The sequence below is a fragment of the Canis lupus genome, chromosome 32, assembly GCF_048164855.1.
Source record: "Canis lupus baileyi chromosome 32, mCanLup2.hap1, whole genome shotgun sequence".
NCBI classification, from domain to species: Eukaryota; Metazoa; Chordata; class Mammalia; order Carnivora; family Canidae; genus Canis; species Canis lupus.
In genome coordinates this window covers 36,629,170-36,643,101 of record NC_132869.1, presented here as the reverse complement: position 1 = coordinate 36,643,101, position 13,932 = coordinate 36,629,170, and the positions used below count along the sequence as shown (strand labels likewise).

The 13,932-nt window shown below is 38.5% G+C and overlaps 1 protein-coding gene across 3 annotated transcripts in view; it reads right to left on the bottom strand.

The window, feature by feature from the left end:
- Positions 1-905: 905 nt before the first annotated feature.
- GLCE (glucuronic acid epimerase) overlaps positions 906-13,932 on the bottom strand; it is a 114,633-nt gene continuing 101,606 nt past the window's right edge. For all 3 annotated transcript variants that reach the window (XM_072809384.1, XM_072809383.1, XM_072809385.1), the window contains 2 exons: positions 10,200-10,442; positions 906-4,889 (listed from right to left, as the gene is read on the bottom strand). In XM_072809384.1, coding sequence (XP_072665485.1) covers positions 3,865-4,889; positions 10,200-10,442 — 1,268 coding nt within the window. In that variant the 3' untranslated portion in view covers positions 906-3,864. The remainder of the gene's footprint in view (positions 4,890-10,199; positions 10,443-13,932) is intronic.

The following is a 13,932-nucleotide window of genomic DNA, read 5'->3' as shown; positions in this document are numbered from 1 at the left end:
GGGAGGAAGAGCTCATCACAGACTATGGGCTAAGTCCACTGCCATGCCTAGGAGGGTCTGGCCCCTCTCGAGGGCAATAGGGAGGCAAATATATGGCGTTTAGTGTGCTAACACGGAATGGCCAATGTATTAACAGTTTGGCTATAAATAGCAAAATCAAAGCAAGACGGAGACCTCATCCAGACCAAGAACTGCTTGCAACCTATGGCTGTTTCCCAACTGGGGATGAGAGAGAGGAGAGAGTTGCCACGGATGTTGATTAGCAAGTGGTTGGTGATCCATTGGAATTCCATCATACAAATGGTGCAGAATGCTTATAACCCCCAAAATACTGTGCAAGGAAACATAGTATAAACCCAGACTGGTCTCTGGTTTTCTTTGTATTTGGGGAGCCTGTATCATTACCCTCTGAGAAGAAGAGGGGGAGAAGATTAAATAATGCTTATTGTTCTGGAGAAGGGGCAATTATAGAAAATACAGGAAGGACAAACTTTCAAATAAATTCAAATCAGGCAAAAATGGTAACCAACCTGAATAGCCTAAGGGCACCTTCAGAGCTGCCGCAGCACCCCGATTTTGCTCGTTACCTCTTCCTCTTCCTCTACCCGGTACCTGGGCCTGAAGGCCCCACTTAGGCTTTGTCTCCTCCACACCTTCCCTGACTGACGACACAATTTGGCATTTTATCGTTCCAAAGCTGTTCTCTGGACATCGTGTCCCTGTCCATCACAGCTTCTGGGGGTGAGACCCGTGACAGGCTCTTCGGCACTTTGCCTTACAGGGCCTGAACCGCTCATGAACATCTGTTGCCTGACTAGTTGTCACAGGTTGAACAGAAAATGGTCAAGAAATCCACTTGCTGGGCTCAAAAAAACCTTAGAGAAGGAACAAATGATCCAGGCATATTCCTTTTAAGATAAAAACTTTATTTTACAATTTTATAAAGCAGCTTTACATTAAGCACAAACAATCCATTTACTTTGTATAGAAACAAAATACCTTTCCATCTGCAAAAAATCAAGTTTTGCTGTATAGAAAACTAACATGTGCACATTGTGCTTAAACCGCAAAGTCTGTACAGCTTTACAAGGACCACCCTTTGGAAGGGCATCCGGTAAACACTTTATTGCATATTTGACACATGGTCTCTAACCCACATGTACAATGGAGGAGAAACAAGAACAACAATTGCAACAAGGATGAAAACAGCAGCTTTCAGCAAGAGTCCGCGCGCTGGCCAAGGAAAGGACTGCCACATCTGGAGAGTTGTGCTTGTGTCATTTCTCTATTTGCTCACATACACTGGATGGTTTTTGGATGAAGCCTTTATGTACAACGATCCTAAAGGGTCAAACTTGACCTCTGTCTGGAAACTTTTGGCTGGTTTTACAACTGAAGTGGCAACAGATTTAATTTAACAGCAAAGCTAACTCAAGATAAGCGTACAAAACAAATACCCATTACCTGGAAACAAAGAAAAATTTAATGAAACAAAACAAAATAAAACTTTAAAACACCTTCCCCATTCTCTCTAAGCTCAGAATAAGTAAACATCTTACATGATTAAAAACCCAAAGAACTCTGTAGGTGTTTCGGAACAAAAATGCAATTGATGGTCTTGGGCAGTGTTCCTGAACGTCTGCCCCCCAGATCACCTGCACCAGAATTATCTGAATGCTTGTTAAAAATGCAGACTGTCATGCTTTGCAGGCAGATTTAGTGACTATCTGGAATCTGTAGCTCAGTAATCAACCAGGTGATTCGGAGGCAGCCTAAAGCTTGAGAACCACTGGTGTACACTGGCGGTGCTGCTGCAGGTTCAGCTCATCCTCTTAGAAAATTCTGGGATCACAAGAAAAATCAAGTTGCTGTTGCAACGTGGAAGGCAGTGTGAAACCAACAGCAGTGAAACAGCAATGCCATTTCTAGATCAAAATGTCTTTCCTTTTTCAGTGGAAAAGGACAGCCACATTGTTAAGGCACTGATATTTGTCGCGGAACAGTACCATGCTGTGTTCATGGATTCCCTTAGTCTGAAGTACCAGTATGCAAACACAAGGCCGAAGTCTGGACCGTTCTCAGTAAGAAGTAAGATAACGGGTAAAGGGTTTCCCGACTGGAGAAAGTTCATGTTGGAGCACGGAAATAAAAAAAGGAGTCCAGATAGTCTTGTGGAGGCATCTAATAACGTGTAAGAACTACAAAGGTCGAAAGCCAGCGGGAAACTTAATAAACCCACAACCGTCGTGTTGTGGGCAGAAGAGAGTTGTGGTCGTGTAACTTGGGAGTTTAAGCTTCTTCTACCGTGGCCAGGTTGTCTTCAGTGTACACCTATATTGTCTTCTCTGATCCTGCTCTCTTTGCCACTAATACATACTATATTTTGCATGTTTACTATATTCATATATATGTATATATTTTCTGGTTTCTAAGTAGTGTTGGTAGGCTGAGTTCAATTTATGCTGGAATATGTAGGCAAGTGCCCATGTGGCTCTTGATGTGCATTTGATACAGGTCACAGACAAATTGCAATGTGTTTGTCAGACTCAGTCTCCTGAAAAGTGTGGGGTCTCATATTTCAACCTGTATAAGTTACAGTGTTGATTTAGTGTACTGTCGTACATTCAAACAAAAACAACAAAATCGACCTCGCTTGATTTGGATGATGCCTGAAGCCCTATAGCAGACACTGCCCAGGATACAAGGGCTGTGAAACATATTTATGTGAGGTAAGGTATAGTGGGATATAAAATCCAAATAAAGGTCTTGGTTACACACGTACAGCAAATGTGGTAGCATCAATCCCTTCTACCCAAGAGCTGAAATAATTTATAATTAAAATTGCAAAGGAAAACATTGACCATTGACAACTGCAGAGTCAATGTCAATGACCAAGAATGATCTAAAAGTAGGGAAAACACCTGCTATGATTCTTGTATGTAATATTTGACATAGTATTTTTCTTTAAAGGGTGGTGAGGGTGGACTAGCTCCTTTCTCAAATAAAATTTCCACAATGTCCCAAAAATGTCCCCCCAAAAGAGACAAAACTCTCAAGTGCAATCTGAAATGAAACACAGAATTCTAGACAGTGACAAAAAGAAACCATCGCAGTGGGGATGGGGAGGGACAGACTGATTATCAAATCTTTACTGATTGTAGATCAAGTTTCATAAAACATAACATTTTTGTGATTTCTTGTGCAGTCAACAAGTTTTGTTTTAGTTGTGCTTACATTATATAACTGTGAAGCCTGAACACTGGTTGTGTTTTTAATTCACACATTTCAAGAAAACCATACATTCAAAATATTCTCCATATATAACAAATTCAAGAAATGCAACACGAAATTCGCCAAGAAATTAATCTGTAGAAAAGAAACATCATTTAAAAAAGTTGCACACGGTCCACTATTCAGGCTGCGAGTACACATTTACTGTATTACAGCACATTATTTTTTTTTAAAGTTTGTTTCCAAAATAAACATAAATCATCACATTTTAAAAGAGACCCATACTAAGTTTTCAGGTAAGTGCCAGACGACCGGCCAGTAACAGCTACTTACCAGTGTCTTCCCCAGGCCCAGAGGGACTGGACTGTCTGCACAACTGTAGACGGTGATAAGCAAGGCAAAGTTATAGATCATGTTCAGCCATCGACTAAACACTTTTCTGCTCCAAGTGCCATGTTTTGAAACACCCAACTCATAGAATGCGATTACCAGAGGACGGGGTGCATCTAACACTTCGATGTAATCCATACAAACCTAGTACACAACCTTTTAAAATGTGCCTATGCTCTGCTGAGACGGAGCCTATGGTCTCTGTGCAGGGCAGAGGCTGCAAGATCATTTTGGTTCTGAGCTCTAGTTGTGCTTTGCCCTGCTGCCTTTAAGGTAGCTCTTCCACCTCTTGACAAATTCTTTGAAGATTGGGGACTCATCGATGGTGCTGAGTAGCTGCAGCTGATTGATGTGGGTGGTGTGGTAGTCCCAGCGGGCCAGGTTGGGGGCAATGCCAAGCATGAAGTGGCGGAGGTCGTAGATGGTTCCTGAGCCAGTGTCGTACAAGGGGAGCATGGCTTTCAGGGATTCCATACCACGCTCATACAAGGACCTCGCTTCTTCGCCGAGTTTTTCCCCTGCAGTTTCTTTTAAGTCATACAGCCCGATTAAAGAATACATAAAGCCATTCAAAACGAAAGAGCTAGGTGTGGTTGGATATTCTTCATACCAGTCGTGTTTATTCATAAACACAGCCTTAACTCCATGCTGCTCGGACAGAAACTTGTAAGGGGCTGTTGCCCTTAAAGCTGAACTGAGGAATAAATGGTCCTTTGTCAATAGATAGGCCCTGACTAAAGTAGAAATGGCTTGCCCTTGGGCCATAGCAGAGTACCACCCCGGCTCTAAAGACTTGAACCCCTCTCCTAACTTGCGGGTCACCATAATCGGCCAGCCACCTTTCTCATCCTGGTTCCTTACCAGCCAGTCACTGGCAGCGAAGAATGCAGCCATGTGAGCCGTGGTGGAGATGGTAATGTTGTCGAGGAATCCTTTCCCTTTTGCAATCAACCTAACCACCTTTTTGGGCATTATTTTGGTTGGCTTGACGGCTTTTGTGTTGGAAAGACCCACTCCTTTCCTGAGGTCAGTGACCAGGTCCCTTGTAACCGTGCTCCATGAAGTTCTAGGCCCAATGCCATAGTATATGTCTCTTTCTTTAAAAGCAATTAGTTGGGTATTTGAGACATAATGTATGGTGAAGAGCTGATTCTTTTCTGTGGTCTCTAGAACCACAGACACACTTCCATTTGTCAAGAACTTGAGGTCAAATGAAATAATAAAATCTTTCGTGTTCCCCAGTTGCAAGGATACACCTTCACTGGTTTCTGTAGGGGGAGAATTTACCAACAAAGACTGGTTAGAAGAAAAGCTCCTTGTATTAAAAGTTAATCGTAATTTATCCTTGATAACCACTAACCATACAAAATTAGCACTTCACTACTTTGTGTCTGATCATCATCATCATCGTTATCATCATCAATTATTTCACTAAAGTCACCATAAATAAATCAGAACTGATGAGTCTATGATGGCTTGTGAGCATCAGGCCTGTCTAGTTCCTATTAGAGGCTTAAGAGCAAATGGATAAGGTATTGTTGATCAAACTGCCTTTTCTAGATGAAACGCTGGCTGATCAATAATCAATGACTGTTCTAATACACCCTTTTTAAAAAGATTTTATTTATTTGAGAGAGAGAGAGAGAGAGAACACAAGCAGAGGGAGTGGAAGGGGAGAGAGAGAAGCAGGCTGTCCACTGAGCAGGGAGACCAATGTGGAGCCTGATCCCAGAACCCTGGGATCATGACCTGAGCTGAAGACACACACGTAACAGGCTGTGCCACACAGGTGTCCCTAATATACTCATTTTATTAAAAGAAAAAAATAACTAAAATAGACTCAGCGCATAATATTGTGAGAAGCTAGAAGAATGGCTTATACATGAATTAAAAATTTTAATTTAATTAACATTTAGTAGGTATTTACTATATTCTAAGTGCTTTACTCATATTAACTCATTTAACGCTTGTAACAATTATAGGAGTAGTGCTACTATTACTCTCACTTTATGGCTGACTAGGAGGGAAGTAACTTGCTTAAGATACAAAATGTTGAATGTAGGTTGCCTAGTTTGGTTCCACAATACACATTCTTTCTTTCTTTTTTAAAGTTTAATTTAAAAAAAATAAATAAATAAATAAAGTTTAATTTTTTTGTAATCTCTGTACCCAACACGGAGCTCAAACTCCTGACCCTGAGATCAAGAGTTGCACGTTCTCCTGACTGAGCCAGCCAGGAAGCCTCAAGACACACTCTTAATTACTAACTGATGCTGAAAACGATAAGGTTTGTTTTCAGGTATTTGCTGGAGTTGTGAATAAATTTCAGAAAATTAAGCAGGGGCTTAGGGTAGTCAACCAAAAGTGAGGGGTACTGGGGGAAGTTGAAGGGGAAGCAGAGGTTTTGGAGTTTAAAAAAAAAAAAAAAAAATCCAAAACCTTGTTTGAATTGTTTCTCTTCCACTTCCTAGCTTTGAGATGTTCAAGATGAAATAGCTCTTTGAACTTCAGTTTCTTGATGTTAAATAGAGATAATATTACTTTGCAAGGTAATTGTGAGGATTAAAAAAAAAGAAAGTGGCTTGGAACAAAGTAAAAATTGATAGTGATTATGATTATTATTATTCTGAAGCTACTGGCCTTCAGAGGCTGATAAAATAATAACAGCTGTTTTATCTGGCAAATTATCAGACAGGAAATTTCTCTTGCATATCTATAGTACAATGACGGCAGATTCCCAGAAAGTTGACTTTCTGAATACTGCTGGTCTAGGTCTACCAAGAAAAGAAAGAGAGCATATTACAACCCAACAGCAGCAGCAGCAGCAGCAGCAAGAACAACGCCAATGACAACAACAACAAAAAATAGGTAGTACATGTTTTATATATAACCTTACAGGTAAATATGAATACCTTGATCTCTATTAAACTTATGTTTTTGAAAAACGTGCCTATGTGTTATCTCGTATGATCCTTGCAATAATCTGAGGCTGGCAGAGCAGGAATTACTACTTCCATTTTAGAGATGAAGATATGGAAGTTTTGCCCAAGCCAAATGCTAATTAGCAGTAGGGTAGGGACCAGAAACCAGGATTGCTGGATCCAAGTCCAAAGAGTGTGAAAAAGAAATGATACTGGAAATGGAACCCTCATGAGCATAATTGGTGGAAGAGTTATTTCTCTTAAACATAGTCACAGAATCAGGTTGAGGAGTTCCTGAGGAAATCTTTACGGTGTCAACAGGAGCAAAGACAAAATGTGGACTGATGATAGTGTTTACAGTGTAATTAGCTTGGATAGTCTTAGTATGTTGGGCTGGTAGTTAAACTCCCCCAATACTGGACTCCACCAGTGTGGATATAATTGATCCAAGGCTCTTAATGATTTCATATGATGGAACAATCATGGAAGTTGTATAAGGAATGAGAACATCTTGACAGACTTACAACATTAAATGATGCTTTGAGTGACTTTTTAAACAGTGACTTCAGAATCCTACTTCTAATAAAAAAAAATCCATTTCATCTGGAAAAATGTCAACATGCAATCTCTCTCTTAACTAGCATTTTCCTCCATCTAATGGAGGTAAAATGGAATCTGATGCTCAATATAATAACATTCCTGAAACACTACAGGATTCTGAATTGACTGATGAATCACTCAAGTTTCAATTATATTCAGCAGAGAAGGGTATATTGAGTGCTAGTTATTTTTCATTCTTAGGGTAATGCCTCATTAATTAGGCAGTATCATTAACCATGACATCCATTTTCCTGAAACTGGATAATAGGTATCCAACTTTAGAAGTCCAAATGGGAGGAGGCTGAAGAATTGCCCATTTTCCTCCCAGAATTCCATTCTAATTTACTGTATGAATACAAATCTAATGAAATGATATGGTCTCACTATAAATGATGTTTCACTATAAGAGATTAGTTCAGAGAACTAAGTAACAATTGATGTCACAGGATGTAACCTTTCAAAAAACTATTTTCCTAAAACCCCAAAACCACCAGAGGGAGTTACTGAGCCACATAGGGAAGTCCCGATCTTCCACATGAAGCAATCAACAGACCAGCGTCCTCTTCACAACAATCTTGTCTTTTGATTCCCATTTTCTAGATATACAGAGTAGCTAAATAACCTGTCAGCATCACTGAGAAGGATCCAAATGGTAGCAAGGGGAATGTGAGTGTGGTTTTGGCAACCACTCTGGAAATGTAGCAGGCAAGGTTTGAGCATAATATTATCTGGAGACTCCTGCTTTAAAGTTGAATATAAAGTTTTCGGTTTCCCATTTTTTTGAAATCCGTTACTCCTTTCTCTGAGCAGTTAAACCTGGGAGTCACTACAAGTGTTTATTCTTGGCATATGCAGTTGTATAATGTCCCTTTAGGCAACAAAGGATGATAAACACTTAAGGGCAGTCTTTAAATCAATGTTTTTACATGCAACACAAACTATTCATTCATTCATTTTAATCAACAGGTTTACTAGATGCAGTGAGAAGAGGCATGAGGAATACCTAGAGATAAGGGCCAGGCAGAGGAAGAGAAGCTCACTAAGTCTGAGAAAGAATGTCATGGAAATGGAGTGGACAGAGTGCTTCCAGAAAGGGAAAGCTAATTTAATTTAACAGAGCACAAATCAGGAAGAGGAACAAAACATTATTCAACAAACAAAACAATAAAAATATGATGTAGACCCATGTTCGGGTTCTTTCTTCTAGACAACTTTATTTCCTTTCAGGGAAAAAAATTCAAGGTCCAGAAAAATAAAAGGCCAACACATTTGGCCCCTGGTCTTCCAGGGATTCACCTTACTGAGGCCTAGGCTTTTGTGTACAAGTTCCAATTTCTTCTCAACAGTGATTCTCAACAGTGAATTGATCTCCCATGAGGTCTATGCCCTCTGAAAAGCTTCATCTCCCCATACCTGTGCTTCAATACAACAGTCTCACCTCTTTGAGTCCCTTCTCCTGCTCTGAGCAACGAATCTCATGTAACTCCAACTCACTTGCCTCAGACACTTGGATCAAATGCACCCCCAGGCATGCCCAAGATATCAAAATAAGCACCCCATTCCCAGTTAGCACACTCCCACCAACAGGGAGTTCCAACTGTGAGCAGCTTGCGTTCCACTGGCAGAGTGACTGTCACAGAGTTCTCTCCCCCATATATTTAAAACCACCTTAGGAAGTAGTTTTATCTCCAGCTATGGGCTGCAGAATGAAGAAGTACTGTGAGGGTCCCTCACATGGTATGAGGAGACTTATATTTTATATTACTTTGGGCATCTGGAAGTGCACAATGAAATCGACTGCTCTAAATAGGATACAGTTCAAAGAACTGTTCTAGAAAACTTGCTAGCATTTGAAATCATCAAGATAAGGGCTGCTGTTTTCCACCCTAATCCACACAACACTATCAATTAGTACAAAAATAAGCTTAGATAGAAACAAATACAAATGTACTTTTGCAAAGTCTAATCATTTTCTGCTACAATAACCTCTTGGGTATCACAAGCTACATGTTCTTAAATACCTCCACATACTTTCTCACCAGTCAAGCAGACATGCCCTATCTACTGAAATACACAGAATACCATAGGAGAAAAGAAGTTCTAGTCACAGAATAAAAACTAAAGGTCACCCATTATTTGCACTGCATTAAGCACTCATAAATCCATTACTTAAGGCCATCTAGAATGAGTAGATTTGTACTGTGGCTTTCAAGGTCTGTGAATTACACAGTCATCAATAAAGAACAAGGAGAGAATACAGAAGAGGTCTTATAACCTTTTCTTTCGTTTTATTTACTGACTGCAAGGTTGGTGGTGGTGGTGGTGGTGGTGGGGGAATGAGTTCTGTTCTTGACAACATTTCCCCATAGAGTATTAAGCCTGAGGTGCTAACTAAAATTTCATTGTCTTTTTAAGTAATGGACTCATTAATTCTCATGGATATTGATTAGTGGAGAAAAATACATTACATCCTAATTAATGAGACTGTCTTACTAAAAGGGGAAATGTTGCATAAAGTTAATTTGATTTTATAAATGAAATGGTTTTATATGAAGTTTGAGACAATCTAGTACATTAACAAAACTCAATATGAGAAGCAGTCCTGGTTGCTAACGCTATCGTAGCTCAAAAAAATAAAAGCTGCTGGTAAAAAACAGACAAAGGAAAGGATGGCTCTCTTATAAAGAAAAATTTCTACCTTAACGCAAAACAGTTTAAAAGCTAAAGAATTAAATACTGTACTGAAATACTAAAATGAACCAAAGAGTATCATTCCTGTGAGACACAGATCCCTGGAAGGAGATACATACCATGCAGTAACCTGGATCTTAATATTCAATCAATGGCTTGCCTTTTCACACAGAAAATATTTTCTTTATAATCTTGAATTTTTAGCTGTTCTTTTTCTAGGGATTTCACTTGGGTGACACCGCTTGTTTCTTTATATAAAGGGTCTGCTAATGTACTTTTTAAAACCATAAAAACAATTTTAAGGGAGTATCAGGTGCCATAAATCAACATAAAATTGCCAGACACACATAGTAATACATTACTTACCTGGAGCAATGAACTGTTTAACATTGGTGAATCTAGACTTCTCAGCCACACTAGCCATAAAGCAGCCCTTTGGCACGGTCCAGTCATTAGGCTTGTTTTTGTCCCTGTCTTCTGCGGTTTCATACACCTCTATGTGAGGGGGTTTCTCAGTTAGATTCTTGCTGTAATGACTTAACCCATATTGTGCAATCTGGATTGGGTAGAAATAGCCTTGCGGTCCCCACTGTGTAGATAAAGGTACACCTATAAAACGGAGAAACAAAATAAATCACCATGTCTGGACACTTAAGAGCCTACTGTGAACACTACTCTTTACTGTTTTACCTCTGAGGCATGTTATAGGCTTATCAGCAACTTTTAAGCTTCTGCATTATGCTGTTTTCATAATTATTAAAAACTAGTACTAAATCAGATATGAAAAACAAAACGGAGGTTTATCCACTCTTGTTCAGTATTTGTTGACAGACAGCAATGCAATGTTGTAGATTACCTTTTCAGGACTGACTTTTTACATGTTCCTCATAGCAAAATGTTGCTCATAGCTATAGATGTCTTGTTTCATAACTTTGTTTCATACATTCAAATTTTGTACAATATTTATTTTTAAATATTTTATTTATTCATAAGAGACAGAGAGAGATAGAGGCAGATGCAGAGGCAGAGGCATAGGCAGAGGCAGAGGGAGAAGCAGGCTCCACACAGGGAGCCTGATGTGGGACTTGATCCCAGGACTCTAGAATCACGCCCTGGGCCGAAGGCAGGCGCTAAACCACTGAGCCACCCAGGCGTCCCCAAATTTTGTACAATTTAAATACACGTAGATAATGTTACCACAGGTTCATCCTAAAATATTAATCATGAAATTTTCTTAAATGTTTGTACTTAACATTCAAGTTAATTACATACTCATCTCTTTCTCCAATATCAAGATGTGGTCTTTTTTTCAAAAGATTTTATTTATTTATTCAAGAGAGACCCAGAGAGACAAAGAGAGAGAGAGGCAGAGACATAGACAGGAGGAGAAGCAGGCTCCATGCAGGAGCCTGATGTGGGACTCAATCTGGGGACTCCAGGATCACGCCCTGGGCCAAAGGCAGACGCTTAACCACTGAGCCACCCGGGCATCCCAAGATGTAGTCTAATACCTATATCATCTGACAGATGAAATATTTGCTTAAGGGGCCAGTTATGACTAGGCAACTTAAAGTATAAACACAGCTTGCAATTCTTTTTTATATCCTTCATGTCAAAATGTAATGCTTGAGAACAAGGCATGTTTTTTTAATGAATTAAAATTGCACACTTAACCATATATTTTTGACGTAGTTCACTAATGGATTACCTCTAGTAAGGTTCTAAACAAAACTTTTAAATGTTTGGTATTAGTGGGTTAGTAATTTCCTACCTGGGAAATACAATAATATTACAGTGTACAGAATTTGGTCTATGTGTTGAGAGATAAGCTTCTCTCTGCAGTTCTAAAATAAATTAACAAGCATCAGATGGGCACAGCAGAAAGAAACTAAGAACCCACAAAACCATATGTGTGATGTAGTTTCAAAACAGTTTAAGGATTTAGGAACCATAAGGGCTAAGAAATCTAGGCTACAGATAAGTTCTAGACTTTGTATTTTTTTCTCCAAGAGGAGACTTTTTTCTTCAAAACTCAAATAGAATTATTTTCACTTAATGAAAGGAAGGTTTATACAATATCTCATTAAAGATGGGTGATAATTGCAACAATGTACAACTGACATAAGAATTGATACACTGATCAATGAACAAGAATAACAGTCCAGAAACATATTCTGCTATTCAAAATGTTTTAACAATGAAGACTGCATCATGAACCAACTGGGGGAAAAAGATCATTCAGTACATAGGAGAAGAAAAATCTGAAATTACCCTGACCTTGTACCATTTACCAAAATACAAATCAATTTAGCTGGCCTAAAGAGTTGAATGTAAAACAACACAAACCTAATAAAAGTATTAGAGAAAATACAGATGAACAGCCGATTATAGTGTGGCAATGATTTTCGAAGCCATAAAAGAAGTTTAAAAATGTCTTTAAGTTCAGGAAACAGCATTTAAAACTTCTAAGACTAACAAATCATAAGTAAAATGAAAGACAACCAAATTGAAGAAAATATCTTTAACAAATGCAATAAAGTATCACTGTCCTTAATCTATATATAGCAAAGTTCACAGGAATAGAGATCCCACTAATCACATAAGAAAAGGGAACAATATAGAGATCTTATGATGATTAGAAAAGCATATGAAAAGGGTACGTCACCTCACTGATTGTTACAGAAAGGGAATCATGAGGTCCTTTGTAAACAACAGATTAAAAAACAAATGTTCCGTGACAGCAAGAGCTGGGTGACAAGAGCAGCCTACACTCTGCTCTTGGAGGTACAAGAAGGTTCAACCTTTTTGGAGAGCGGTTTAGCAAAATAGATCAATTTATATTATTTGACATGGAGTTACCTTCCTAGGAAACTACTCCTAGACTATAATTAAAATAGCAAATGAGTAACTATGACTATCTATACTATCATTACGTGTAAAAGCAAAAAAAAAAAAAAAAAAAACTGGAAATGACCTAAGTAGCCAACTAAAACGAAAGGACTGCAAGTATTACACATATCATGGCATATTCTTATTATGAATACTAGTCATTAAAATATTCAAGATTCAACAAGGGAAAATAAGATATTTTACAGAAAAAAAGAGAATATAAAATTTACTATATAGCATGATCCCAATTTGTCTAAAAAATGTGTCTCTACAACAAGATTGGAAAAACAATCAAAATATTATTTAACAATGGTTATGGGTACTCTTCACTTTTTCTTTAGCATCTAAAACATCTATTAATATTATATATATATATACACACACATATGTAAAAGATATATTTAAAAAAGATTTTATTTATTTATTCATGAGACACAGAGAGAGAGGCAGAAACACAGGCAGAGAAAGAGGCAGGCTCCATGCAGGGAGCCCGATGTGGGACTCGATCCTGGGACTCCAGAACCATGCCCTGGGCTGAAGGCGGGCACTCAACCGCTGAGCCACCCAGGGGTCCCTAATATTATATATTTTATAGAATTTATGTGAAAAGGTTTGGTGATGGATATCTTTGAAATCTCCTAAGAAAATATTTCCATTCTGGGCAGCCCTGGTGGCTCAGCGGTTTAGTGCCGCCTTCAGTCCAGGGCATGATCCTGGGGACCCGGGATTGAGTCCCACTTTGGGCTCCCTGCATGGAGCCTGCTTCTCCCTCTGCCTGTGTCTCTGACTCTATCTCTCTCTCTGTTGTCTCTCGTGAATAAATAAATTAAATCTTAAAAAAAAAAAGAAAATATTTCCATTCTGAACACTGTATAACTATCATTACAACTATGTTAAAATATAGGCCTACATACAAAGACCTCCATACAAAAATGGTAACAATTATCTTGAAATGGTAGGAATATAAGTGAATTTGGCCCTTCCTTCTTCTGGACATTTGGTAAATATATTATAAAACCTTAAAATATTAAGATATTGAAATCACTTTTCATAGAATGGGGAAATTAATTTTTTTTTTTTTTTGAAAATAAATTTTAAACTAAGAAATCTTAAAACACACTAAGCTCTTTCCTACGGTTAAATGACATGTTTTATTATTATTTTTTTAAAAGACTTTATTTATTTATTCATGAGAGACACACAGAGAGAG